Source organism: Melanerpes formicivorus, unplaced genomic scaffold (genome assembly GCF_026170545.1).
Source record: "Melanerpes formicivorus ecotype bairdi unplaced genomic scaffold, bMelFor1.0.p_v2 SCAF_72, whole genome shotgun sequence".
Lineage (NCBI taxonomy): Eukaryota > Metazoa > Chordata > Aves > Piciformes > Picidae > Melanerpes > Melanerpes formicivorus.
In genome coordinates, this window is record NW_027142424.1 from 856,397 (window position 1) to 884,014 (window position 27,618).

Below are 27,618 nucleotides of genomic sequence, written 5' to 3' on the forward strand. Positions count from 1 at the left end.
TGCTGGGAGCACAGACACCATCAGCCTGCTCCCAGCTCCTCACATTGATTACACTGTATTAGGAAATGCTAAATTATTTATCAGCCTTTCTGACTTGTGATTAGTGTAAAGCTGTTCCTGGATGCAAATTGGAATTGTAATTAGACATGTAAGGAAGCCAGCATCTGAAACCTGGGTTGTTGTGGTGGGGTTTGTTTCCACTCCCCCCCTTCCCCTCTCTCCTGAAGCAGTGTAAGGTGCTTTTCCTCCTTTTGTAGCCTGCCTGATTATCAAAGAACACTTTGCACACAAAACTCCCCCATCAGTTTATTGAAAGCCAGAGACAAGTTTTCCCCACCTGAGCAGGGAGCTAAGGCTGGTCAGCAGGCTGCCAGGATTTGAGGGCTAGCTCCAGGCTCCACTTCTCCAACATGGAGCTTGATTTTATCCCTGGATGAGGAAGGGCAGCTCCCCCACCTCTGCTGATTGATTAGTCAAGCTTTGACTGAAGCAATTCTCCTCCCCAAGACAAACAGAGGGAGGAGAAAACCTCCTTGGCTGGTAGGGGAGTGGCAACAGCCAGCAGAAGTTGGCTTTGTTTCACTTGGAGATGCTCTGGCTTCAGGCACTGCCCTGCCACTTCCCTTCACTTCTGGGGGGGAGGCAACATTAACATTTCAGAGGCCTTTCCGGTGCTGTAAGAAGTTTAAGTGCTTTCAGAGCTTATGGTTAGCCAACTGCAAGTCACAAGCAGCTCTTGAGGAGGTGCCTGTGGGGGGGGCTCATTGTTTTAGGTCCCACTTAAAAGTAATTAGCTCAAACCAACCCAATTTGTGCCTGCTCCATCACTGACTCACCTTCACCCCTTCTCCCCTCACCCTGCTCATGGCACATTTAATCCACCCACCACCAGGATGTGCTCCTCTAAGGCTGCAGCATGAGAGATCCCACAACAGCTACTACAAGCAGAAGTAAAACTCCCCTGCCCTTACCCTTCTATCCACCTCCTTGCAGGAGGCAGCTGCTGCTTGAGCCAGGCTCTGAGCACGTGGACAGAGACCAGAGGCTGCAGGACCCCGCTGGGCGGAGAGGGAAAGAGGGAAGCCAGTGACCACGTCACTCAAGTTGTGCTGGAGCTTTCATTTTAATTATCCAGCTCTCTCATTCACAGCTGCATTTAAAAGTTCCCTCTGAAGTCCAGGAGACCCGAGTGTCAAGCCCTGAGCTGCCAAGATCGCTTCTCACCCCAAGATGTCAAAGCGCTCGGCACATCCAGCCTCCGCTGCCTGCCCTCCAGGGACGCCGGGGGAGAAGGGAAGAGACACCACATGCATCAGAAGCAGGAGAACCAAGCCAAGTGTCATTATCCCTGCTGGAATCCAGCCAAGACCCTCTCCTCCTGCCCCTTGGGATTAGCACAGCAGTGAAGTCAATTCCAAAGAGGATTTTGAGAGCCTGGGTTAAACTCGCAAGCAGCCCTGCTGCGAGCAGCGGCTCCCAGGCCCTCACCGCAGCTCCCAGGCCCTCACCGCAGCCCCGCTCCCACTAACACCAGGCCCCAAACTGGCTCCATGCCTGTGCCTAGAGACCCTCAGCCACGCAGAGGAGCGGGAGAGAATCCTCCAGGCATCGGGACAGGCACATCTATGGCTCCAAGGATGCAGTGCCAAGAGCTTGGCCGTGCCAGAGGCGGCGGCGGCTCAGCTCTCGCCCAGCGCCTGCAGCACTTTGGCGTTCAGAGAGGAGGAGGAGTGCAGGGTCACCCCCGGCGCCCCGATGTTGGTCTCCCAGCACTCAAACCCACAGGCACACAAGTCTTCCTTGGCTGCTTCCATGGCCAGCAGGGAGGTGTCTGCCAAGAGGAAGGCAAGAGCAGCCAGTTAGACATCACAAGGAGACTGAAGCAGGCCACGCTGCGTCCCCCGGAGCAGGCCCTGAAGGTCTGACATGCGGCAGCAAACCAGCCCTGTGTGACACCACTGCAGCAGGGAACCAGCCCTGTGTGACACCACTCTGCCCTGCTGGGCACTGGCTCCCACCCCTGGCATGGCTTCACAGCCAGCAAGGGGATGGGGCCAACTCTGCTCAAGACACAGGTGGCTGTGGCCAAAGGTCAAACAGCAGCCTGGAGAAGAGCAGCCCCAGAGGGGCTTTGCTCAATGCTCAGCAAGAGCTGAAGGACCCGTGGGGGGCTAGAGGCTGGGGCCAGACTCTTGTCAGTGGTGCCCAGGGACAGGACAAAGGGCAGTGGGCACAAACTGGAACCCAGGAGGTTCCACCTGAACAGGAGGAGAAATTTCTTTGTTGTGAGGGTGCTGGAGGCCTGGAGCTGGCTGCCCAGAGAGGTTGTGGAGTCTCCTTCTCTGCAGAGCTTCCAAACCCCCCTGGCCATTGTGCTCCTGGGCAAGCTGCTGTGGGTGCCCCTGCTATAGCTGGGGGGTTGGACTGGATGATCTCCAGAGGTCCCTTCCAGCCCTCACCCTGCTGGGATTCTGTGATCCCACCACAGCCATAGGAGGGTGAGGCATGGCATCCCTCTGCTCCCACAATGGATCCTGCTGGAAGAGGGGAAGGATGCTGGGGGTGAGCAGCAGGTTACTGACCTGGTCTCAGCAGGGTGATGCCACAGCCACCCCCACCAGCCCCTGTCAGCTTGCTGTGCAGCCCATGGGATGCTGTCACCTGGCACAGCCTGTCCAGGGAGGGGTGGCCAACTCCAATGACGTTCAGGTGGTGCTGGTTGATGTCAAAGAGCTCCTGAAAGCAACCACAGGGGGCTTAGATGAGCACACTTCATCAAAGAGGCTCTTCACAGCTGAGGCTCCCTCCTCAGGGGAGTGCAGAGGAGCTGCCCTGCTTCCCCATCTCATTTCTGCAGGGAGTTCACCCATCACCACATCTCAGAGCCCAGAGACCCAGGGCAGCAAGGTCAGGGCCACAGTCTGAGCCTGGAGCTTCTCCTCTCTCCCTTGTGGTGCTGCTGCCCATCACAGTGCCACTGCTACAGCAGCTTCTGGGCCTCCTGAGGACACCCTGATGACCACAGGCTGCCAGGGGGATTTATTTCAGGTGCTACATCAGAGCTGCTGGTGCTTCCCAACCACTTCACCCCTCCCCTGTCACAGCAGCATAGAGCAGGACACTGCAAGCCCAGCTGCTGGCTATGGGAAAGGCACCAAGCCAGCATCCCTCAGTCCTGGCTGTCACCCTGCCCTGCTCTGCAGCCCTTCCAGCTGAGCTACATCCAGAGGCCTTCTGACACAGCCAGCTCCTGGCTGCTGAGGTGCCATGACATGGAGCCACCTCCCACTGTCTGCTTTGTGCAGCACTTCCCCCTCCTGCTGGGCAGGGCCTGGGCTGCCAGCCAAGGGGCCTCTCACAAGCACCGTGCTGGGAATCTGGCACCCAGCTGGAGTGGGGTCGAGAGGGTCCTCCCTCTGGGGAGAGTCCTGCAAGCAGAGCTGAGCAGCTCTGGGGAGCTGAGGCTGTGCCATGCTGCTCCAGCCAGCCTCAAACCTGCTGGTCCTGCAGAAAGCTGCCATGGCAGTGAAGGTCCAGTTTGGGCCTTTCCAGGACAAGAGAGACTTGGAGCTACTGGAGAGAGTGCAGTGGAGGCTATGAAGGTGCTGAGGGGCCTGGAGCAGCTCTGTGAGGAGGAAAGGCTGAGAGCCCTGGGGCTGTTGAGCCTGGAGAAGAGCAGCCCCAGAGGGGAGCTGATCAGTGCTCAGCAAGAGCTAAAGGACCTGTGGGGGGCAGGAGGCTGGGGCCAGACACTTCCCAGTGGTGCTCAGGGACAGGACAAAGGGCAGGGGGCACAATGTGGAACCTAGGAGGTTCCATCTGAACAGGAGGAGAAAGTTCTTCAGTGTGAGGGTGCTGGAGGCCTGGAGCAGGCTGCCCAGAGAGGTTGTGGAGTCTCCTTCTCTGCAGAGCTTCCAACCCCCCCTGGCCATTGTGCTCCTGGGGGGCAAGCTGCAGGGGTTGGACTGGGTGATCTCCAGAGCTCCCTTCCAACTTCCCCTCTGCTGGATTCTGTGCCCTCCCCAGAGAGTGGTGGCTGTCCCAGAGGGTGTCACAAGCAGGGACCCAGCCCCAGAGTGGCTCCTGTGCTCCCTGCTCCAGCCAGTGACCCCAGCAGCTCCCAGGCAGTGACCCCCAGCAGCTCCCAGGCAGTGACCCCCAGCAGCTCCCAGGCAGTGACCCCCAGCAGCTCCCAGCTCTCTGGGAGGGAGCTGGCAGGCATGGGTCACACCACCCCTCAGCTCTGCAGGGGTCTCCTGCCAACACCACTCAGGAGGGGACAGTGCAGAGAGACCTCTCTGCCCCTCTGCAGAGCATTTCTGCACCCCCTTCAAACAAATGGAAGGAGGTGAAGGTGGCAGCCCCAGGCAGAGCCCATCCATCACGAGCCCGGTGCTGGCTTGGACACACGTCCATCTCCAGGCCTCCTGCTATGCCTGAGTGAGGGCACAGCACTGCCTGGGATGATCCAAGGCACCTGTCATCTCCTGATCCAAAACCTGCCAGGAGCCTGATGACAGCTTATGACACACTAGACTAGTTCCATGGTTCAGACACAACCCTGTCCAGAGCTGCACAGCTCAGAAAACAGCCAAATAAATATCTCTCTATCTGCTGCATATCATCAGCTCTGCCTCCCAGGGCTCCTCAAGCACAAGACAAGAGCAGATCCAAGGCAGAGACCTGCTCACTGCAGCACTGCTTCCTGGGCTCTGTGTACAAGGCTGCTTTGGCACCTTTCCTGGGAGGGCCTCAAAGCACCCCTCAAATTAACCCTCCTCTCCTCTTCCCCAGCAGCCTGAGCAACAAAGCACTGAAGTGGAGAGGAGATGTCAATGACTCCACATCTCCCTCAGACAAAGCCAGTTCAGCCCTTGTGAGGGTGGATCCCAGCCTGATAGGTAGTGAAACACCCCCCCCCCCTCCTGGTGTGAAGGGGGCAGAAGGGCTTTGCTGTAAATCCCATGGGAGATTCTCCCTTCCTTGCTGCAGTGCCAGCAGCAGCTCATTCCCATGCAGCCTGAAGTGAAGACGAGAAGCTGCAGCAGCTCCCAGAAGCTGCAGCAGCCCCCTGCTAAGAGCAGCCCCACCAGGATGTCAGGGAGTGCTAGGACTAGGGGGAATGGAATGAAGCTGGAGGTGGGGAGCTTCAGGCTGGAGGTGAGGAGGAAGTTCTTCCCCATGAGAGTGGTGAAGGCCTGGAATGGGTTGTCCAGGGAGGTGGCTGAGGCCCCATCCCTGGAGGTGTTTAAGCCCAGGCTGGATGAGGCTCTGGCCAGGCTGCTCTAGTGTGGGGTGTCCCTGCCCATGGCAGGGGGGTTGGAACCAGCTGATCCTTGTGGTCCCTTCCAGCCCTGCCTGATACTGTGATACTATGATACCACCCAGCTGGGCCAGCAGCTCTGTCCCAGCCCAGAGCCCTCTCCTGCACTCCTGGAGCATGCTCATGGCTGTGGAGGTGACAGCATGCCAGCAAGAGCAAGGACAGGCAGAGGTCCTTAGGGAGGCCTGAGGGGTGGGAGTCAGGTGCCAGCAAGGAACTGCATCACTGCTACCAAGCGGCTGGTGACTGCCCAAGCCACCTGGCACCCAGGGCCGGGCCAGGTTGGCCTCAGCTGGGAAGCTGCCACACATCCTCACTCCATGGTTGCATCAATTGGTATTCCAGCTACCTCAGCACTGCAAAAACACCAGCTTCCTCCACTTGGAAGCATGCTCCCCCCACACCCCAGCAGCCTCTCCTGCTTCCACCACAGCCAAGACAAACACAGCTCTTTGCATGCACCTCATGCATCAACGTCAGGTCAGCTCTGGGCACGACTCTGTCTGCTAGCCTCTGGAGCCAGAATGAGTGCAGAGCAATGGGAGCTGGCTCCTAACCAGGCCATCACAAACCAGTGCCTGCTGGGCTCCCTGCTCTTCCCTCCAGCCTTGGCAGTGACAAAGCAGCTGGTTCCCAGCCAGTGGCTGCCAGCAGCAGCGTGGCTGGCCCTCAGTGCAGCGCCTTGGCCTGATCTCGCTCCACGTCCCACAGCAAAGGGAAACAAAACCACCAGAGCCACAGGTCCCCAAAGCACCAGGGCCACTCCCTCCCTCCCTGGGCACCACTCTGGTGCCCATCAGCATCTTCTGTGTGGCAATAAAGCTGGGGAAGGGCCTGGAGAAACAGGGCTGGGGAGGAGCAGCTGAGGTTGGTCAGCCTGGAAGGGGCTGAGGGGAGACCTCCTTGCTCTCTACAGCTCCCTGCAAGGAGGGTGCAGTGAGGTGGGGGTTGGTCCCTTCTCCCTTGTATGAGGTGATAGGATGAGAGGAAATGGCCTGAACTTGTGCCAGGGGAGGGTTAGATTGGAGAGGAGGAACAATTTCTTTGCTGCAAGAGTGGTCAGGGATGGGCACAGGCTGCCCAGGGAGGTGGTGGAGTCCCCAGCCCTGGAGCTGTTCAAGAAACCTGTGGCCATGGCCCTTGGGGACAGGGTTTGATGGCCATGGTGGCCTGAGGGCAGTGAGTAGCTCTTAAGGGAGCTTTCCCAAGCCAAACAAACCCATGAGTCTGCCCCTTGGCTCCAGGAAGGGCACTGGAAGCAGCACACACAGACTGTGGCTGCACTCAGAACAGAACATTTCCTGGGGGCTGGGGTTCTTTTGGGTTTTCCTACTCCCTCAGGCCTTAATGTCCTTTAAGTGACATTTTGATGTCCTACAGGATCTAAAAGTACTGATGAACAAGCCCCTCACCTCCAGCAGAGAGTAATCCTCTGGGGATGGATTTGCAGGCATCGTCTCCAGCAGGCTTTGGCACTCCTGAGAAATGGCATCGATGGAGTCCAGCACTGGCTGCATGATGGCAGGGAACTGAGGGGAAAGATGGCAGCAGGCTGCTTGCTACTGGGGAAACTGGTCCCAGTCTCTTTCAGCTCACCATCCCCAACCCCCCCTCCCCAACCCCCCATCTGGGGCTGCTCCCTCACAGCCAAACCCACTGCAGAGGGCAGCGAGTTGCTCCCTGGGGCCAGAAAGCGGAGGAGAAGAGCCCAGAGGAAGGAACTCCTCCTGCCCTGGCTGCACACTGCTGAGCCCTGTGGCAAGTGCTGCAGGAAAGGAGTTGAGCTGAGCTGAACCCCTATCCCCAGGGCAGCTGGGCCTTAGCTAGCAGCAGGTAGGAACACTGACCACAGGAGGCACCTCCCAAGAGACCTGCAGTGCTACACAAGCAGAGCTGAGCTTGTGAGGGTCAGCTCCCCACCCCAGAGCAGCCCCAGCTAGCAGCAGGTAGGAACACTGACCACAGGAGGCACCTCCCAAGAGACCTGCAATGCCACACAAGCAGAGCTGAGCTTGTGAGGGTCAGCTCCCCACCCAGAGCAGCCCCAGCTAGGAACACTGACCACAGGAGGCACCTCCCATGAGACCTGCAGTGCCACACAAGCAGAGCTGAGCTTGTGAGGGTCAGCTCCCCACCCCAGAGCAGCACACACACAGATTCATAGACTGGTTTGAGTTGGAAGTGGCCTCAAAGATCATTTCATTCCAACCCCTTGCCATGGGCAGGGACTCCTCCCACTCAACCAGGTTGCTCCAGGACTAGTCCAAGCTGGCTTTGAACACTTTCACAACCTCCCTGGGCAGGCTCCACCCTTGTGAGAACACACAGGCACTGCACCTTCAGGAGCTTCTCCTTGACACCAGCCACCAGCACCTTGGTGCTTCGAGGGACTCTTGTGTTGGTCAGCAAGATCCTCAGCATTGGCACCCTGGAAGCAACAAGAGACACCTCCTTGTCCTTTGTCTTCACAGCCCTCCTGCAGCTCCCAAGGCCCAGCCACAGTCCCTCCTGCCTCAAAAGGCCCATTGGAGAGCCAGACACTCAAGATAAAGGAGTCCTCTTAGCCTCAAGACAGTTAAGCAGGTGCTAAAGTGCTGGCTGGGTTCAGCCTTGCTCCTCTTGGCTCCCAGGAACAACTGGAGCAGGGCTATAAATAGGCCTGCAAGATATTTACTGGAATCCATGGGTTTGAAGCAAATTCTCCCCTTTGAAACACTCTCTGCAGGCCCAGCCAGTTGCCATTAACTGCTAATAGAGCAATTTCATGCACTGGGAAAGGCTTTAATGGAGTCAGACCAGACTTCAGTGGCAGGAGGGACCAGGCATGCCTTGGATTGGTCTCCCCCAGCTTGGTTTTTTGGTTTGCCCTTCATTTTTTCCCACCCCCAGTCCTTCCCACCACCAGGTGAAGCAAGAGGATTCCCCCCCTTCACCCTCCCCTCCCACCCTTTTCCCTGCAGTGTCATTTGCTGCCAGGAGCAGATCTGCTCCTGCTGCCCATAATGCCATGAAATTAATATTGATCCTCTGCAAGGCCTTCAGCTCCTGTCAGATAATGACCAAGCAGTGCATTATTCCCCCCCCTCCACCCCAAACCAAGGCAACACTCAAGCTACCCACACCCATGGCATAGCTCTGGCTACAAAGCCCTCTGCCATGCTGCCAGGGATCTGCCATCCACCCATCTCCCACCCCCTGCAGCCACCCAAAGCCTCTGTGATTCAGTCAAAGGATCATGTGGGCTGGAAGAGACCTCTAAGATCACTGAATCCAACCCTCAACCCAACCCAACCACCATGGCCATCAAAGCATGGCCCCCAAGTGCCATGGCCACAGGTTTCTTGAGCATCTCCAGGGGTGGGGACTCCACCACCTCCCTGGGCAGCCTGTGCCAATCCCTGCAGCAAAGAACTTTTCCCTCCTCTCCAACCTCACCCTCCCCTGGCACAGTTTCAGGCCATTTCCTCTCCTATCATCTGATGCTAGGGAGAAGAGACCAACCCCCACCTCACTGCAAGCTCCTTTCAGGGAGCTGTAGAGAGCCTGCTCAGCCTCCTCTCCTCCAGGCTAAACACCCTCCTCAGCCTCCTCTCCTCCAGGCTAAACACCCTCCTCAGCCTCCTCTCCTCCAGGCTAAACACCCTCCTCAGCCTCCTCTCCTCCAGGCTAAACACCCTCCTCAGCCTCCTCTCCTCCAGGCTAAACACCCTCCTCAGCCTCCTCTCCTCCAGGCTAAACACCCTCCTCAGCCTCCTCTCCTCCAGGCTAAACACCCTCCTCAGCCTCCTCTCCTCCAGGCTAAACACCCTCCTCAGCCTCCTCTCCTCCAGGCTAAACACCCTCAGCTGCTCCTCCCCAGCCCTCCTCCCCAGCCCCTTCCCCAGCTTCGTTGCCCTCCTCTGGAGCCGCCCCAGCCCCTCAGCATCCTGAACCCAGCCCCCAACTGAACCCAACATTCGAGGTGCAGCTAACTTCCACTCCCCCCCAGCCTCTCCCCCCTTCTGCCCAGTGTTTTCACCCTGCAGCCTCACCTCTTTAAGGGGATGATTTTGCCTGACTGGTATCGCAGGGCTCCACCTAAAGTAAAACACAAGCATTGTCTCGGCGGCAACAGCCAGCAGAGAGAGAGAGAGAGAGAGAGAAAACCCAGCACAAGAGACAGAAGGTCTTTCATCTTCAGAACCTCACCCAGAGCATATGACAGTAATTGCAAAGAAACACCAGCTAAATGAGCCATGTTCTCAGACAGCATGAATCTGCCTAGCCCAGCTGACTTAATGAGAGGCTCTGGCCGGACGTCGTTAACCTGCTGCCTTTCCCTTTCGCTCTCCTCCTCTCCTCCAACAGCACATGAAATATTTGGCTTTCTAAAAGGCAAAGGAAGAGTTTGGGCAGCATTAAATCTTCACTGAAGGGGGGGGAAAGAATATATATCTCTAAGAAGAAAGAAGGAGGCAGCAGCAATTGCCTGGGGCAAAGGCAAAGCAGGCAGGTTTCAGGCCGGCCTGGCCGGGCGCGCTCCTGTCGGCAGCCCGGCCTCTGGTGTGGAATGTCATTGTCCAGGAGGAATGCCTCACTTGGCTCCCACTTTCAGAGAGCCACTGTGATTAGGTCTCATTAGAAAGATTATTAAAAGTCCCCAAGGACACTTCCAAAGCACTTGGAAGTCTCTGTTAATTGAAGCTAAATGACAGCTGTCCGACTGCATTCGCTGCGTGGGACAGGATTAGGTCTCTTTGTTCACGCCCGGGTCTTTAAACCATCAGCTCTGTGCAGCAGGGTCTGTGCCCTCCCCATGGCACCTGCCTTGGGGGGGACACTGAGCTCGAGTGTTACTGCAGCAAGTCCCCAGCTGGCTCCAGTCCCAGCTTCCAGATGGGACAAAACAAGACAGGGATGGATTCCTTCTGCTCAGGGGACCTGAATTTGGGAGCTTCTGCTGCGCTTCAGCAACCTGCTCCAGGCTTGGCCCCGCAGCCATCCCAGCCCCAACCTTGGTGCTGGCAGAAATGCAACTTGTGGCATCTGCTCCAGCCCTTCCCACAGCTGAGGCACGCTCTGCAGTGGAGGAGGGAGAGGTGGCTGCTGCCCTGCCAGCCCCTGCTCAGCGGCAGGGAGCAGCACACAGACCTACCCCAGGTAGCCACGGCGTTGTCCACGCCCGAGGGGGTGCCGTGGATCACTCGCTCCCCCTGGAAGGCCCAGGTGTTGATCAGAGTCAGCTCTTCTTCTGTCCACCTGAAAGGCAAGAAAATGCTCCAGCACACAACAGAAACCAGCAGGTGTGGAGCAACAGTGAGAAGCACCACAGGTCACAGAGGATCACAGTATTGGAGAGCTGTTCAGGTTGGAAAAGACCTTCCAGGCCAAGCCTTAACCCAGCACTGCCAGGCCACCACTAAACCATGGCCCTCAGCACCACAGCTCCAGGGCTTTGAGACCCCCTCTCAGGGACAGGGATTCCCCTACTGCCCTGGGAAGCCTGGCCTTGACAACCCTTTTGAGGAAGAAGTTGTTCAATCATGCCCAACCTAAACCTTCCCTGGGTAAACTTGGAAGCTGTTTCCTCTTGTCCTGTCTTGGGAGAAGAGCCCAACCCCCACCTCACTCCAACCTCCCTGCAGGGAGCTGCAGAGAGCCAAAAGGTCTCCCCTTCAGCCTCCTTTCCTCCAGGCTGAACAACCCCAGTTCCCTCAGCTGCTCCTCAGCAGCCCTGTTTCTCCAGACCAGCTTTGTTACCCTGCTCTGGAGCCCCTCAATGTTGTTCTTGGGGTGAGGGACCCGAAACCAAACCCAGTGCTAAGCAGAGAAATACGGCAGGACCTACACAAGGCTACCAGCTGCTGTGGGCAGCCCCAGCACCACAAATCCCTTCAGTGGAGAGCAGGTATCACCATTTACAGCAGCCAGCACTGCTCTGCCAGGCAGGCTGCAGAAACACAGCCAGCCCCACCAGGGGAACTGGCTCTGCTCCAGGGCACCACGGGGCACAGCCACTGCCCAGCGCTCCCACTGCAGGCAGATTCAGTATTCCTAAGGTTGAAAGAGCCAGCCCTGGCCCAGTGAAGATCAAACTGACCTGAGCACAAGTCCAGACCCATCCCCACCTCCTCCACACTGGCCTGTTTCCACACCTCCTGACCCAAGACCCTGCCCAGCAGCAGGCAGCTGAGCGCGTTTATGGCAGGCAGGACGTGAGAAGGGCCTAGTAAAAAGCTGCATTTCACACGTTGCAGCCACAGGAGCCTGCCAAACTGGGTCAAAAGGTGTAGTTAGAATTGGTTTACTATCTGCCAAAGGCTTTGATTCCTCCTCTTTGTGTGTGAAGGGATTAGCACTCTGAGCAGCACTGGGTGCTGGCACTCAGAAAGCACAGACGGGAAGCAAACGCAGCTCCAGAAGGTGTTGTGCTAAAAACACAAAACTGGGGCTTGCTGCTGGCTGAAAAAAGCAGCCACACAAACCGGGGGAGTGCCTGGAAGAGTTGAAATGCTGGCAGGAAGCGTTTGGTGCTGGGTCAGGCTCGGCAAGGATCAAGGCCCCTGAGCGAACGCGCTAATTAACGGGCTGCAGCCACACAAAAAGCCAGCGCCGAGCTGCCGGTGACAAAGCAATTGCTGGCTGCCACTTCACTGCACTTCCACCACGCTGATGCCTCCCCTCAGCATCCCTCTCAACACCCCACTGGCTCCAGGCCTGCAAGGCAGGCACCCCCACAACTCACCAGAGTTCAAACTCAGTCCCTCAGCATGGAGCATCACACAAAACCCCAGCGTGGGGTTGGGGTTGGAAGAGACCTCTGGAGATCAAGCCCACAGCCCCAGCTCAAGCAGGGGCACCCACAGCCCCAGCTCAAGCAGAGGCACCCACAGCCCCAGCTCAAGCAGAGGCACCCACAGCCCCAGCTCAAGCAGAGGCACCCACAGCCCCAGCTCAAGCAGAGGCACCCACAGCCCCAGCTCAAGCAGAGGCACCCACAGCCCCAGCTCAAGCAGGGGCACCCACAGCAGCTTGCCCAGGAGCACAATGGCCAGAGGGGGGGTTTGGAAGCTCTCCAGAAAATGAGACTCCAACAATCTCTCTGAGCAGCCTGCAACAGGCCTCCAGCACCCTCACACCAAAGAAGTTTCTCCTCCTGGTCAGATGGAACCTCCTGGGCTCCAGTTTGTGCTCCCTGCCCCTTGTCCTGTTCCTGGGCACCACTGAGAAGAGTCTGGCCCCAGCCTCCTGCTCTCCACAGCTCCTTTAGCTCTTGCAGAGCATTAAGCAGATCCCCTCTCAGGCTGCTCTTCTCCAGCACCTCAAACCCTGGTACCCCAAAGGAAGCTCAATACAGGTGGGGAGAGACCTAGCCCCCTTGCACCCTGCTGTGACACACTTCAACTCACACAGGCACCCCAATGCCCACCTCTGAGCCTCCCCTGGTAGGCAGCACTGCCTGCCCTGCAGCCCAGACACACAGCATGTGTGCCAAGCTACCATTCCAGCAGCCTAATGCACCATGGTATCCGTCCCAGCCTCTGCAGGGATCAGAGCTGCTGCTTGGGGCAGCAGAAGCACACAGCCAGCAGGCTTCCAGGCTATGGGGCTCAGAATGGTAGGGGGTGGAAGGCACCTCTGGAGATCTTCCAGTCCAACCCCTCTGCCAAAGCAGGTTCACCTAGAGAAGGTCACTCAGGAACATGTCTGGGGGGGGTTGGGAATGTCTCCAGTGATGGAGTCTCCACCCCCTCTCTGGGCAGCCTGCTCCAGGGCTCCCTCACCCTTCAATTCAAGGAGTTCCTCCTCAGCTTTAGATGGAACTTCTTATGTCCCAGTTTGTGTCTCCTAACCCTTGTCCTGGCCCTGGGCACCACTGAAGAAAGCCTGGTGCCATCCTTCCTTGAAGTATTGCTCAGATCCCCCCTGAGGCTCCTCTCTCTGGACCCCAAAGCCCCAATTCCCTCAGCCTTTCACAGGATCCCCAAGGTTGGAAGAGACCTCAAAGATCACCAAGTCCAACCTGTCACCACCGACCTCACGACTGGACCACCACCTCCTCCTCACAGAGATGTTCCAGCCCCCTCAGCACCTTTCCTCACAAACCAGAGCATGAAAGAGTCCTTAAATATAGAATCAAGTGCCCAGCGCTCTTCCGTTTCGCCCCGTGGTTACGTGGGGAGATCGGCTGCAGAGCCAAGGATAAGCTGCTCTGCTCTAGGATTGTGTTTCTAGGTCTCCCACCCCCTCATGCTGTCTCACTTTCAGCCCCTAACCTCCCCCCTAAAAAAAAGGATCCACTGATGAAAAGTTGCACCTGGCCCCGGAGCGCACAATGGAGGCTTCTGCTGCTCCAGCTGCCAGAGGAGTCCCTACACAGAGCCCCCTCAGACTCCCAGCTCAGCTCCAAGGGCAGAAGGAAAGACATCCTCTTTCATCAGCCACTGATAAAGGGGAAATCTGGGCAGGAGATCAGGAGGAAATGTAGCAAAGGAGGGGGGAGAAATCCATGTGAAAACACCCAGGGGGGGAAAAAAAACCCAAACCAGAAAGGATCCAAACCTTGAGGAGTCAAAAGCAAAACCTGGAAGATGCTCAGGGCTAGAGAGGGATCAGAGGGTCTAAACCAAACACACACACAACTGACTCCATAAAGCTCTTCTTTGGGGGGGTTAAGCCTTTCACTTCAGAGAGTGCAGGGATTTAAAGGAGCCTGAGCTGGAAAGTGCAAAACATCACTGAGCAGAATGAGGTCTGCTCCAGCCCAGGTCTTACACTGGCCAAGGGAAGTGGGGCAAGGTTTACCCAGAGCCTGCTGCTTGGATCAAGAGAGGAAAACTGTAAAGAAATGATTTAGAGGTCAGGGCCCTGCAACAGGGCAGCTCTCTGCTGCTGGGAGCACAAGGCAGGGACAAGAGAGGACAGGAAAGCAGCAGGGCTCAGGGCACCACCACTGCAGCCACAGCCCAGGGCAGGGGCAGAAGGGAAAGGAGCAGGGCTCAGGGTGCCACCACTGCAGCCTCAGCCCAGGGCAGGGACAGAGGGAAAGGAGCAGGGCTCAGGGTGCCACCACTGCAGCCACAGCCCAGGGCAGGGACAGAGTGAAAGGAGCAGGGCTCAGGGTGCCACCACTGCAGCCACAGCCCAGGGCAGGGACAGAAGGGAAAGGAGCAGGGCTCAGGGTGCCACCACTGCAGCCACAGCCCAGGGCAGGGACAGAGGGAAAGGAGCAGGGCTCAGGGCACCACCACTGCAGCCACAGCCCAGGGCAGGGACAGAGGGAAAGGAGCAGGGCTCAGGGCACCACCACTGCAGCCACAGCCCAGGGCAGGGGCAGAAGGGAAAGGAGCTGGGCTCAGGGTGCCACAGCCTATGAGTTGGCCAGAGAGACCAAGAGAGGGGCCAGTGCCACAATCTGTGCAGGTAAAAGCAAAGCTGGGCCATGGGGAGCCATGGAGGGAGGCCTCCCTGATGCAGTGAGTTACCTGGCTGTGGACTCTCCCTCCTTCAGAGGGCAGGAGATGGCTCCACAGGCTGTCAGCAGGGCTGCAGCCAGGCAGACAGCATAGGCAGCACTGGAACCCAGCCCTGCTCCAGTGGGCAGCTGGGACCACACCACTAGGTCCAGGTTTGGAACATCTCTGAAAGAGAAACAGAGAGGATGTGAGAACAGCAGAAGAATTCCATCAGGATGCCAGTCAGGATGGATGGCAGGTTGGAAACTGGCACCATCAGCACAGGCACCACCCTCACCTGGGGCTCAGCAGGGTTGGGTCCCTGCAGCTGTGTGGCCCCACCAAAGCCACTGTGGCAGAACAAAGCCCTGCTGAATTGGATTTGTGATTAGCACAGCTTGGCAAGCTGCTGGCAGGGGCACTCAGGAACTGAATGCTTCAGCAGCTCCACAAAGAGACCCTTCTAAGTGAAGCATAAATGTCCCCCCCCCAATAAATGCAGGGTTACAGCCAGTGGGGAAGACTGAACAGGCACAGGTGCCCCTTTCCCCCACTGACCTGCCCCTGGGTTGGGTTTCAGCCCCCAGCATCAAACCCAGGAGCTTTCACAGGCTGCTGAGTGACAGGAGCTCTGAACTGATGGTTTCAGAGCAGGCTGATGACAGCCCCACTGCTGTCACCAAGCAGCTTGGAGACTGTCAAGCCAAACAGGCTGCAGCAGCACAGCACAACCCTTTAACCTCTGACTCCTCTGTGAGGAACATTGAGGGCAGGTTCTGACTTGGGTTAAAAGAGAAACACACAATTGTTTAGCCTGGAAAAGACCTTTCAAGTCATCCAGTCCAACCCTTAACCCAGCACTGCCAGGCCACCACTAAACCAGGGCCCTCAGCACCACATCTCCACAGCTCTGAAACCCCTCCAGGGATGGGGACTCCACCACTGCCCTGGGCAGCCTGGGCCAGGCCTTGACAACCCTTTTAGAGCAGAAATTGTTCCTCATGTCCAACCTAAGCCTTCCATGGGGCAACTTGAGGCCATTTCCTCTCCTCCTGTCACTTGCTGTGTGGTAGAACAGCTTCACAAGAACAATGGTGCTGACCTGAGCCCCTTTGTCCAGTAACCTCCACTGGTGGTATCAACAGTGGTGGTCAAGCTCAGAAGCTGGGACAGCCCTGAGCTGTGGTCATCCCAAGTCCTCACATCTGTAGGACTGCCCAGCCCAGAAGAGGGACCAGACTGAGCTCAGCTAAGGAGCATGGTGTGCTTCTGTAGCAGTCTTTCTAACCTAACCAGGCCAAACTCAGCTGCCTGCTGGAGGCAAGGCTGTCTGTCTCTGCTTCTGATGATGAACTGCTCTGATTTAAGCACCTCAGAGTCTAAACAGCAGCATATTATTCCCAGCCCCCTGCTTGGGACCCCCTCCCCCACCAAACAGCATCCCCCAAGGTGCTCAGAACTGAAATGAAGCAAGGTTCTTGGTGATTTCTTGCCTTGCCTCACAGATTGGGTTTCTTCATGTGGAGCAATGGGTGAACAAAAGTCAAGACAGGAGGTTTACTCTGAGGCAGGAAGGGAGCCTTACCCATGCTTAGCTGAGATAGCCAGGTACATATAAAGAAAGGCAAGAGTAGCAAGGCTCTCAGGAGCTGAGGCTCTGGCAGCAATTCCAGCAAACTCTCTCAGTGTCTCCAGCTGCTCTGCACTGGGGGGCTTAGAGCCATCGAGGTCAGCTATGGAAGCAAGCAGGGGAGAAGTTAAAAGCCTTGGAAACCAGGGAACTGGGAAGCTCAGAAGAAGGATTTCCAAGAACAACATCTCCTCTCACAGCAGGCAGGAACAGAGTGATCCAATGGCAGATTTCCCCTGCAAACTTCCTGCCTGGGGGTTCACGACAAGGGAAAAGCCAAGTTTCCCAGAGTTTTCCCCCTCCCCACCTGCAGCTTGTTCCAGCACCACTTCCCAGGGCACCCACCCACCACCATGCAAAGCCTGGCAAGTCACAAACTCTTCATCAAAGAAGAGGACATATTCTGATGCACTTTACACCAGTCTGGACTCCAAAGAGCCAGGAGCAGGCGTCAGGGTGAGAGACTTTTGGTCAGTGCTGAAAGAGGTTGCCAGTGCTCTGGCTCAGACTTTGTGCTGCCTTCTACTAAGCAAAGAGTGGTCATGAGGATCACAGGAGTTAATGGCAGGTGCCCCCCAAAGAAATAGCACAACCAGCAGGCTCTGCTTAGCACTAGATGCTACACAAATTCATAGTATCATAGTATCAGTCAGGGTTGGAAGGGACCACAAGGATCATCTAGTTCCAACCCCCCTGCCATGGGCAGGGACACCCCACACTAGATCAGGCTGGACAGAGCCTCAGCAAGGGCAGGGAGAGAGGCAGGGAGAGAGGCAGGGAGAGAGGCAGGGAGAGAGGCAGGGAGAGAGGCAGGGAGAGAGGCAGGGAGAGAGGCAGGGAGAGAGGCAGGGAGAGAGGCAGGGAGAGAGGCAGGGAGAGAGGCAGGGAGAGAGGCAGGGAGAGAGGCAGGGAGAGAGGCAGGGAGAGGGGCAGGGAGAGGGGCAGGGAGAGGGGCAGGAAAGGTGGCCTCATATCCCTGCCTTCCCTGAGAGCCCTCAACTCAGGCCAGCTCCAGGGAGACCCCCCCAGCCCTTGTCCCGCCAGCAGTAATACCCCTAGATGTGGTCCCTGTCTGGCTCCTGCATGGATTACCACACTGCCTGAGCCACAGCAGAGTAGAACGAGCCCCTGGGAACCTGAGACAGAAGGCCACAGTGAGGGCCACTCTTGGTACCAGAGCGTGAGGCAGGTCTCAAGAGACACAGGGCATGCAGGGCCGTGTTAGGCACACACACACTGAGCATGGCCACAGACAGCAAGGCCAAGCAGCACTCTGAAGGGGAAAGACATAACCCTGAGGGCTCCCAGCGCAGTCACCTCGTGGGGGGCCTCCCCAGCACAGACACAGGGTAGAAGCTGTCCAGAAGGACCAAGAGCCCCAGGAGACACCCGCGCAGCGCTTCCTCCCTGCCAGCTTTGCTTGCCTGCAAACCCCTCGCGCAGAGCCTGGAGCCGAAGGGTGTCCCAGCTCCTCTCAAGTCCGACACCGGGCAGACGGACACAGATCTTGCCCTCCCTGCAGGGCCTCAGCCGGAGGAAGGTCCTGAGGTCTAGCGCCACGGCCAAAGCCACCTACATATGAGGAGAAAAGGCCTCAGGGGACAAGAAGGGGAGCCAGGCCGGAACCTCAGACCCCCGGGAGGCGGCGGGCCCCTTACCTTGCCGTGCACCACGGCGTGCTCCCCGTGGAGGATCGCCTTGCCCGGGGCGGACAGCACCAAGCTCCGCTCCCACATCTCGCCCGGCAGCACTCAGCCTGTCAGGGACTCCCGCGCTGCCACCCCCGGCTCGGCGGCCAGACTGCAGCCGCTCAGACTGACAGCGTCGCCCACCAATAGGAGGCAGGCTCTGCCCCTCCCTCTTTGCTTTTAAACCAATAGCAGTGCTTCTGGCGTGGGCGGGAGCTGGTAGAGGCCAATGAGAAGACGGCAGCATGGAGTGGTGCGGCGCTGGGGTGACAGCGAGGGGAGGGACGGTGGCCGCGGAGGGTCAAGAGGCGACGAGGGCCCGTGGCTACGGCGGCCGGGAGGGATGATGCTGTGGCGGGTGATGGCGGTCGCAGCGGCGAGCCGAGGCCTGCGCGGAGCGGTGGGGTGGCGGCAGCGGAGCGGGGCGAGCAGGTGAGTGCGGGGTTCCGGGAGGGAAAGGGCCGGGCCCACTGTCCCCCTCTCACGGCCTGTTCTTCCACAGCCCCGGCAGCGGCGCCGACAGCCGCCCCCCCGAGCGCCGCCCCCGCAGCGAGCGCACCCCAAAGATCTACACGAAGACGGGAGACGCAGGTAGTGACCGGGGGTGCTGGGGACACACGCCTCGGCAGGGCCCGGCCTGATCCCCGCGGCCTCGCCGGGCCGGGCCCGGCCTCTGAGCGCACCCCCGGGCCTTCCCCAAAGGCTTCTCCAGCACCTTCACCGGGGAGCGCAGGCCGAAGGGTGACCGGATCTTCGAGGCCCTGGGAGCCACGGACGAACTGAGCTCGGCCATCGGGTAATCCCCCTGCCGCAGGACCCCCTCCCGGTGCCGGGTAGAGAGGGTCTGTGGAGGCCCAGCCGTGTCTTAGGCTCACCTAAGAGCCCTGGCCGTAGGCAGGCCAAACCCAGGCCCTCCACATGCACAAAGGCCTTGAGACATCATCCCAGCCCCCTGCTGTGGGCGCCTGCAGGGCATCCTCTAGCATTAAGAAGTTCCCCCAGCACCCAGCGGGAGGGAAGGGAAGGCCAAATCCCAAGTAATGGGGAACAGGACAAAGGGAAATGGCCTCAAGTTGCCCCGGGGGAGGTTTAGGTTGGACGTGGATGGGGTGCTTGGTGCCATGGGTTAGCTGATTAGGTAGTGTTAGATGATAGGTTGGACTCGATGATCTCAAAGGCCTCTTCCAACCTGGTGAATTCTATTCTATGAGGAACAATTTCTTCCCCTTGAGGGTTGTCAAGGTCTGGCCCAGGCTGCCCAGGGCAGTGGTGGAGTCCCCATCCCTGGAGGGGTTTCAGAGCCATGAAGATGTGGTGCTGAGGGCCGTGGTTTAGTGGTGCCCTGGTAGTGCTGAGTGAAGGGTTGGACTGGATGAGCTGAAAAGTCTTCATAGTATCACAGTGTCAGTCAGGGTTGGAAGGGACCACAAGGATCAGCTAGCTCCAACCCCCCTGCCATGGGCAGGGACACCCCACACTAGATCAGCCTGGCCAGAGCCTCATCCAGCCTGGGCTTAAACACCTCCAGGGATGGGGCCTCAACCACCTCCCTGCACAACCCATTCCAGGGCTTCACCACTCTCATGGGGAAGAACTTCCTCCTCACCTTCAGCCTGAATCTCCCCACCTCCAGCTTCATTCCATTCCCCCTAGTCCTATCACTCCCTGAGATCCTGAGCAGTCCCTCCCCAGCCTTCCTGTAGCCCCCTTCAGATACTGGAAGGCCACAATGAGGTCACCTGGGAGCCTTCTCTTCTCCAGACTGAACAGCCCCAACTCCTTCAGTCTCTCCTCACAGGAGAGGTGCTCCAGCCCTCTGCTCATCCTCCTGGCCCTTCTCTGGACACCTTCCAGCACCTCCAGATCCCTCTTGCAATAGGGGCTCCAGAACTGGAGGCAGTACTCCAGGTGGGGTCTCCCCAGAGCTGAGCAGAGGGGGAGGATCACCTCCCTTGCCCTGCTGGCCACACTTCTCCTGCTGCAGCCCAGGCTCTGATTTGCTTTCTGGGCTGCAAGTGCACACTGAGAGCTCCTGGTGAGCTTCTCCTCCCCCAGCACCCCCAAGTCTCTCTCCTCAGGGCTGCTTTCCAGCCAGTCCCTGCCCAGCCTGGATTTGTGCCTGGGGTTGCCTCCACCCAGCTGCAGGACCCTGCCCTTGCTCTTATTGAACCTCATAAGGTTGGCTTGTGCCCACCTCTCTCTTCTTCCAAGCAAGATGATTTCAGTGCTTGCATGAAACTTCTCTGGAGGGTGGCATTGACAGCCAGGCAGGAGTGTGCAGAATCTTTGTTATTCATGTGGAAAACACACACAATGGTGGTAACATTTTCATTTCCAGCTAAATCTGGTTGGGGGGGGGGGGGGGTGTTGGTTTGTTTGCTTTTCACCCTAGGCTGGCTGGTGAATTTAGCAGTGAAAAGGGCCATGAGTTCCTTGAACAGCTTCACAAAGTGAGTATTGATACTCCTCAGCCAGTGCAGTCACTGCCTCTGTGCTATTGAAATGTGTTCCTAAACCCTTCAGTGCTCCCCCTGACACACAAGAACTTAATGCATTTAGTGTTGAAGTAAATAACTACTGAAGACTCTGACCCTTGATTGCTCTCTGATGAAGCTTCACAAGGCCCAGCAGTTTCTAAAGGGTGGGGGGCAAGAAGATGAAGCCAGGCTCTTGTGACAGGGCAAGGGGCAGTGGGCACAAACTGGAACCCAGGAGGCTCCAGCTGAACAGGAGGAGAAATGTTTTGGTGTGAGGCTGCTGGAGGCCTGGAGCAGGCTGCCCAGAGAGGTTGTGGAGTTTCCTCTGGGGATCTTCCAAAGCCACCTGGATATTGTGCTCCTGGGCAAGCTGCTGTGGGTGCCCCTGCTTGAGCAGAGGGGTTGGACTGGATGACCTCCAGAGCTCCCTTCCAACCCACACCCTGCTGGGCTGCAGGGACAATGGGAAACAAAGTTCATTAACCAAGAAGGGAAGTGGTAGATCAATTGGTTAGTTAGGGACAGGCCAAACACACCTTCATTTCTGCAGGCCTGTTGCTCTACAGGGTCAGAATTCTTGTTGTCACCCAGCCTTGGATGTGAAACTGGGGCAAAGCAACTACCTGGGCACCACCATGGGAGGCAGGTCCTGCTGTGGCCCTCTGTCAGCTTTGCTGCTCAGCTTCCCTCTGCACAAGAATGCAGAAGGAGCTTTCAAGGTCGTGTAGTCTAGCCCCACAACAGTCAGCAGTGACATCTGCAACTAGAGCAGGCTGCTCACAGCCCCATAACCTGATCTGCAGTGGTTCCAGGCATGGGATGTCTGCCACCTCTCTGGGCAACCTGGGCCAGGCTCTCCCCACCCTCAGTGTCAAACATTTCTCCCTTCTCTCCAGCCTGAATCTCCCTCTTTTAGTTTCAAACCATCCCCCCCTTGCCCTGTCACAACAGGCCCTGCTCAAAAGCCTGTCCCCAGCTTATTCTACTCAGCCCCTTCAAGCACTGAAAGGCCACCAGAAGGTCTCCCTGGAGCCTCCTCTTCATCCCAAGCTTTCCCAGGCTGTGGTAAGCTGCTCCTCCTGGAAGCAGTCGTGCCACCAAGCCGGGGCTGCCTGGCAGCTGTTTGTCACTGCTTTGCTTCCAGGGGTGGTTGGTTTGCTGTCCTAACACAGATGATCTGAGCAGTCTGCTTTCTGCTAAGTCAGCCAGGGTGGTTTCATGTGCCAGTGAAAAAGAGGAACAGGCACTAAGCTGGCTTCTCATCAAGCAATTAGGGAGCACTTACCTGATCCCCCCCTGCCAGCAGGCTGGGGATGACGAACAACAAGGGGTCGGAACTTCTTTCATCAGCACAACCAGCTGTCACCTCCCAGAGCTTGCTGCTCTTGTACTGGAGCATCAAAGGCTGCTTAATGAAAGTGCTTGTTTGTGTTTGTCTGTGTCCTGATTGCCACATCTAGGTCCAGTGCATGCTGCAGGATGTGGGCTCCAACATCGCCACGCCGCTCTCCTCAGCCAGGGAGGCTCACCTGAGTAAGCCCCCCCCAAGAGTTCAGAGACTCACAGGGTGGTGTGGGTTGGGTTGGGAGAGACCTTAAAGAGCATCTAGTTCCACCCTCCAGCCATGGGCAGGGACACCTTCCCCCAGCCCAGGTTGCTCAAGGCCTCATCCAGTGCTGGCCTTGAACACCTCCAGCGAAGGGGCATCCACGGCCTCCCTGGGCAGCCTGTGCCAGTGTCTCACCACCCTCACTGCAAAGAATTTCTTTCCAGTCTCAATCTGCCCTCTTCCACCTCAAAGCCATCCCCCCACCTTGTCCTATCACTTGTGAAAAGCCCCTCCCCAGCTCTCCTGTAGCCCCTTTGGGTACTGGAAGGCTGCTCTGATTTCCTGGGATAACAGTTGGAACACAGCCCTCCTGTCCTAGACTGCTGCTGGGGATGCTCCTCTCTCTGCTGTGGGGTATTTGAGGCTGCCCTGGGGCTGCTCTGTGTGTCTGGGTGCTGAGTGAAGTCACACAAGGTTTGTGTGACCCTTAAGTGCTGCCCCAGCCCTGGCACCAAGGCACAGCTGCTGAATGAGCAGCCAGCCCTGCCCCAGCTTTTGGGATGCTTCCTTAGAATCATAGAATCATTTAGGTTGGAAAAGACCTCTGAAGACATCAGGTCCAACCTTCTCTATCTATCTAACCTCCATGGCCACTAAACCATGCTCTGAAGTGCCACATTTGCTCCTTGAACACCTCCAGGGATGGTGACTCTACCACCTCCCTGGGCAGCCTACTCCAATGCCTCTTGCAGGAAAGAAATCCTTCCTGATATCCACCTAAACCTCCCCTGGTGCACCTTGAGGCCATGAACATGTCAAAGCAGAGCTCTGTCTGCAGGCTGAGTGCCTTCTGCATCTCTTTCAGCTGATTCTTTGCCCTGCAGGAAGAACATCTTTCAGTGAGAAGCCCATTCTGGAGCTGGAGCAGTGGATTGACAGCTACTCAGAGCAGCTTCCTCCTCTCAGAGCTTTCATCTTGCCGGTAGGTCCTGCCTGTGCCTCTCACCACCTGCAGAGAGCTTCTTCTGTTAGGGTGCATCTGCTCTGCCACTTGCTGGGTCAGAGCACCTTGTGCCCAGCAGTCTGCCAGCAGTGTGCCCTTGTGGCCAAGGCGGCCAATGGCATCCTGGGGTGCATCAAGAAGAGCGTGGCCTGTGGGTCCAGTGAGGTTCTTCTCCCCTCTGCTCTGCCCTGGTGAGGCCACAGCTGGAGTACTGGGTCCAGGTCTGGGCTCCCCAGTTCAAAAAGGACAGAGGCTTGCTGGAGAGGGAACAGCCAAGGGCTACAAAGATGCTGAGGGGACTGGAACAGCTCTGTGAGGAGGAAGGGCTGAGGGAATTGGGGCTTTCTAGGCTGGAGAAGAGCAGCCTGAGGGGGGATCTGATCAATGCTGATCAATACTTCAAGGGTGGGTGGCAGGAGGATGGCACCAGGCTTTTTTCAGTGGTGCCCAGTGAGAGGACAAGGGGTAGTGGGCACAAACTGAAATACAAGAAGCTCTTCTAAAGATGAGGAGGAGCTTCTTGAATTAAGAGTGAGGGAGCCCTGGAGCAGGCTGCCCACAGAAGCGGTGGAGCCTCCATCCACTCCGACCCCAGCCTGTAGCTGGGAGACATTCCAAACCCACCTGGATGTGTTCCTGTGTGACCTTCTCTAGGTGACCCTGCCTTGGCAAAAGGGTTGGAGTGGATAATCTCCAGAGGCCCCTTCCAACCCCTAGCACTCTGTGATTCTGTAAGGCCATTAGTTGCCCAAACAGCAGAAGCAAAGCAGCGAGAAGGACCTGGTTGAGGTTGAGGACATGTTCTAGCACCTCTATAAGAGGGATGTGGAGGTGCTGGAACATGTCCAGAGAAGGGCCACAAGGATGATCAGAGGGCTGGAGCACCTCTCCTATGAGGACAGACTGAAGGAGTTGGGGCTGTTCTGTCTGGAGAAGAGAAGGCTCCGAGGTGACCTAATTGTGGCCTTCCAGTATCTGAAGGGGGCTACAGGAAGGCTGGGGAAGGACTGCTCAGGATCTCAGGGAGTGATAGGACTAGGGGGAATGGAATGAAGCTGGAGGTGGGGAGATTCAGGCTGGATGTGAGGAGGAGGTTCTTCACCATGAGAGTGGTGAGACCCTGGAATGGGTTGTCCAGGGAGGTGGTCGAGGCCCCATCCCTGGGGGTGTTTAAGCCCAGGCTGGATGAGGCTCTGGCCAGGCTGATCTAGTGTGGGGTGTCCCTGCCCATGGCAGGGGGGTTGGAACTAGCTGATCCTTGTGGTCCCTTCCGACCCTGAATGAAACTATGAAACAATTCCCACACCCCACAGCATTCAGCCATCTCCTCCCAGCTGCTCAGCCCTCACCCAGGGCTCTGCTGCAGGGGTGTGGGAGGTGTGCCCAGCTGTGGTGTGGCTGCAGGAGGAGCTGGCTGGCTCTGTGTGGGAGGCTCCCAGAGGCTGCTGAGCCCCTTCTCTGTTGTTGCAGTCGGGAGGTAGAAGCAGTGCCGCTCTCCACCTGTGCCGAGCCGTCTGCCGCCGAGCCGAAAGGTGGTGAGTGTGGGGCTGGAGGGTCACAGCAAGTGGGGAACAGCTGATCAGAGCACTGCAGAGAGAGCAAACCATGGCAGGCAGAGCAGTCAGCCATGGCTGTGTTGTGCTCAGCTAGAGCCTCTCTGTCTGGATCAGTCGAATTCCAGCAGTGCAGCCAGCGAAACGCGAGGCTGCTCCACTCCCCTCCCCTCAGCTGGGGCAGCTGAGAACTGCAGAAGAGGAGCAGACAGCTTTCTGTTGAGATTCAGCAGTGTGTGCAGCTCCCCTCTCTGGTTTGCTGACTGTGTTTTGGGGGCTGGGCAAACACAGAAGCACTGGCAGATGGGAGATCAGGGCAGCTTCAAGATGTTCCTGCCCACACCCACCTTGTCCCACTTAGCTGCCAGAGACAAAAACTCCCCTGGTGGGAGGGCTGCAGGAGAAGAAGTCTTGTCTGCTCCTGATGTAAATCACTTCCTGAACCTGCTCATCAGCACTTCTGGCTTGCTGGAGGTGCTTTGCTGAAGTTGCTGATGTGCAGGAAGGTGGCTTGGTGGATCTGCTCTGCTGGGGGGGGGATTGCTCCTCTGACAGGACACACTGGAGCAGCATCATCTCCAAACACCTAACACCACAGTCAGTGGTTTGGGGTCAAAAACCAAGCTGGAAGGAGGGTTGTAGGCCAGCTGGGAAGTGAGGAGCAGCTCTGCTTCCTCCACAAAAGAAGGGTCCCTGTTGACCTGCAGAAAAGGACAAGGATCCTGCCAACTGCTGCCCTTGCTCAGTGGTACCTGGGCAGGAGAGGAGCAGAGCTGGAGTCCTCCAGAAGAGTTACAAAGCTCAGTTGCCTCATTAAAACCCACCACAGATAGATTCCCCTGGGGCAGGGAAGTGTTCTCAGTGTTGAGTGGGGCTTCCAAGGGAGGCTGGGGTGGGGGGGGATGCAGGTTGGTGCTCCAGCAAATCCTTTGTGCATTCAGAGCTAGGAAGTGAAATGCATTCCAACATCTCTGCTCTTTTCCTAGCGTGGTCCCTTTGGTTCAAGCAGGGGAAGCAGACCCAAATGTGGCCAAATACTTAAACAGGTAAACCAAAAGAGAATCCCAGCCCCTTTCTCTGTGTGCTGAAGTGTTGTGCCCTTGGTCTTGGGATCAGACTCTGGGGTTTGAGCTCTCAAGACCCTTCACTTCTGGGACAAGTTCTGGAGAAGAGGAGGCTGAGGGGAGACCTTCTGGCTCTCTACAAGTCCCTGAAAGGAGGGTGGAGTTAGCTTGGTCTCTTCTCCCTACTAACAAGTGATAGGATGGGAGGAAATGGCCTTCATTTGCACCAGGGGAGGTTTAGGTTGGGCATTAGAAGAAACTTCTTCACTGAAAGGGCTCTCAGACACCGGAACAGGCTGCCCAGGGAGGTGGTTGAATCCTCATCCCTGGAGGCGTTGAACAGCCACGGAGCTGTGGTGCTGAGGGACGTGGTGTAGGACTAGACCTGGTAAACTTAAGAGAATGGTTGGACTTGCCGATCTTAAAGGTCTTTTCCACCCCAAACAACTCTGTGATTCCATGTGAACTGTGGAGTTTCACCCAGCAGCTTGTTCAAAAGCCTCCCTGCAGGGCCTGTGTGCTGGCAGACGCTGCTGCAGTGCCGAGGGAGCAGCGGAAGCCACTCTGGAACGTGCTCCTCCTGTGGTCCCTCTTTGTCTTCCCTCACCCTGCATTCTTGTGCTGGAAGCAGATGTGCTTTGCTGAGGAGCTGAGCATTGCTGGGTGCAAGCACAGCTGAAGTCAGAAGTGGTCTCAGTGCTTTTCCTTTGTCCCCAGGCTGAGCGACTACCTCTTCGTTTTGGCACGCTACGCTGCCATGAAGGAAGGGAAGGAAGAGAAGATCTATATAAAGCCTGACCCCTAACTGGGAGCTGGAATCTTTGTGCCCTTGCTCAGGGGAAGCTAAATCCAGCAGACTGCTTTCTCTCATCAAGGAAGAGCAGGAGAATGAGCCTGGGCTGGAAAGGGGAGCTGCCAAGAACTTCCTGCTTCAGTAACGGGGACCTTGTTCCTGAGCCATGTGAGGAACTGAGCTGTTCTGGCCTCTGGGCCTTGTCCAGGCAGCCCTACAGTGATGGCATCAGAGCTGCCCAGAGAGTGTTTCCCCCTCTGGGAGACAACCAGAATCTTCCTGGAAGCCATCCTGTGCTGAAGCTGCTGTGGCAGGGGGCTGGACTCCACCTCCAGAGGTCCCTTCCAACCCCTACCGTTCTGTGACTGTTGGCTGTGGGTTGGAGTTGGGGCAGGAGACCTCCAAGAACTCCAAAGAATTGATTTCTATGAATGTCTTCACTTCTCTGGGCAGTAGCAGGTGCTGTGGGAAGGCTCTGACAAGACCTTGGAGCTAAGAGGAGAAACCTATCAGGTTCTCCTTGTAAGTCAGAGTGCTTACATGGAACAGCAGCTGTGCAGAGGTACAGGAACTGTGTCCAAAGCTCTGGAAGAATAAAAGTGATTCCCTTCTGTGCCCTTCACTGTCACACTGAACACAGAGCCCAGGCTGCTTTGCTTTTCTGAGCTGCTTTCACTCCATCAGCCCTGGCTGAAGCTGAGCTGTGCAGCTTTACAGGAGCACACCAAGAATTCTTCTGGCTCTGGCTGCCTCTGCTTATGCCTGTGAAGAATGTCTCTGTGCTGGCAGTCCCCTGTCCCTCTGCCAGCAGCTGGGCTCCAGGGGGAGAGAGATTAAAGGAGGCTCCTGGGTCATGTGCAGGAGAGGGGATCCTGGGATTCTAAGCTCTGTTGAGGCAGTTGGGTTAACTCCTGGTGGAGCTGCCACTCAGAACCCCCTTGGGTTTGGTCACAGCATCACCCTCTGGCTGCAGGTACCAGCTGATGAGTAAACCCCTTCTTCAGTTTGAGTATCTGTCTGCTGGGAAGCAGGAAGGTCACTAAGTTTGCTGATGAAGGGGTTGTGGTGAGCAGCAGGGGCCTGGGGCCTCCTCAGCTCACAGCT

The 27,618-nt window shown here is 57.2% G+C and overlaps 2 protein-coding genes across 3 annotated transcripts; one reads left to right on the forward strand and one right to left on the reverse strand.

Annotated features, from left to right (window-relative positions):
- Positions 1–299: 299 nt before the first annotated feature.
- On the reverse strand, positions 300–18,174 carry MVK (mevalonate kinase). Its single transcript, XM_068163312.1, has 10 exons — positions 18,046–18,174; positions 17,812–17,959; positions 16,343–16,490; positions 14,788–14,943; positions 10,458–10,561; positions 9,355–9,400; positions 7,661–7,751; positions 6,736–6,852; positions 2,583–2,736; positions 300–1,831 (listed from the first exon to the last, which is right to left on the reverse strand). Exons 1-10 carry the CDS (start codon positions 18,121–18,123, stop codon positions 1,680–1,682), a joined length of 1,194 nt encoding a protein of 397 aa, XP_068019413.1. The 5' UTR covers positions 18,124–18,174; the 3' UTR covers positions 300–1,679.
- A 191-nt stretch (positions 18,175–18,365) lies between these two features.
- Positions 18,366–27,125, forward strand: MMAB (metabolism of cobalamin associated B). Of its 2 annotated transcripts, none has more exons than XM_068163313.1 (9): positions 18,366–18,507; positions 18,578–18,666; positions 18,778–18,871; positions 20,468–20,525; positions 22,013–22,085; positions 22,986–23,083; positions 24,575–24,639; positions 25,644–25,703; positions 26,439–27,125. In XM_068163313.1, the coding sequence occupies exons 1-9, from the start codon at positions 18,419–18,421 to the stop codon at positions 26,524–26,526; spliced, it is 714 nt and encodes a 237-aa protein (XP_068019414.1). In that variant the 5' UTR covers positions 18,366–18,418; the 3' UTR covers positions 26,527–27,125. The 2 variants fall into 2 exon arrangements, with proteins under 2 accessions (XP_068019414.1, XP_068019415.1); XM_068163314.1 differs by having other exon boundaries at positions 24,575–24,636.
- Positions 27,126–27,618: the final 493 nt, after the last annotated feature.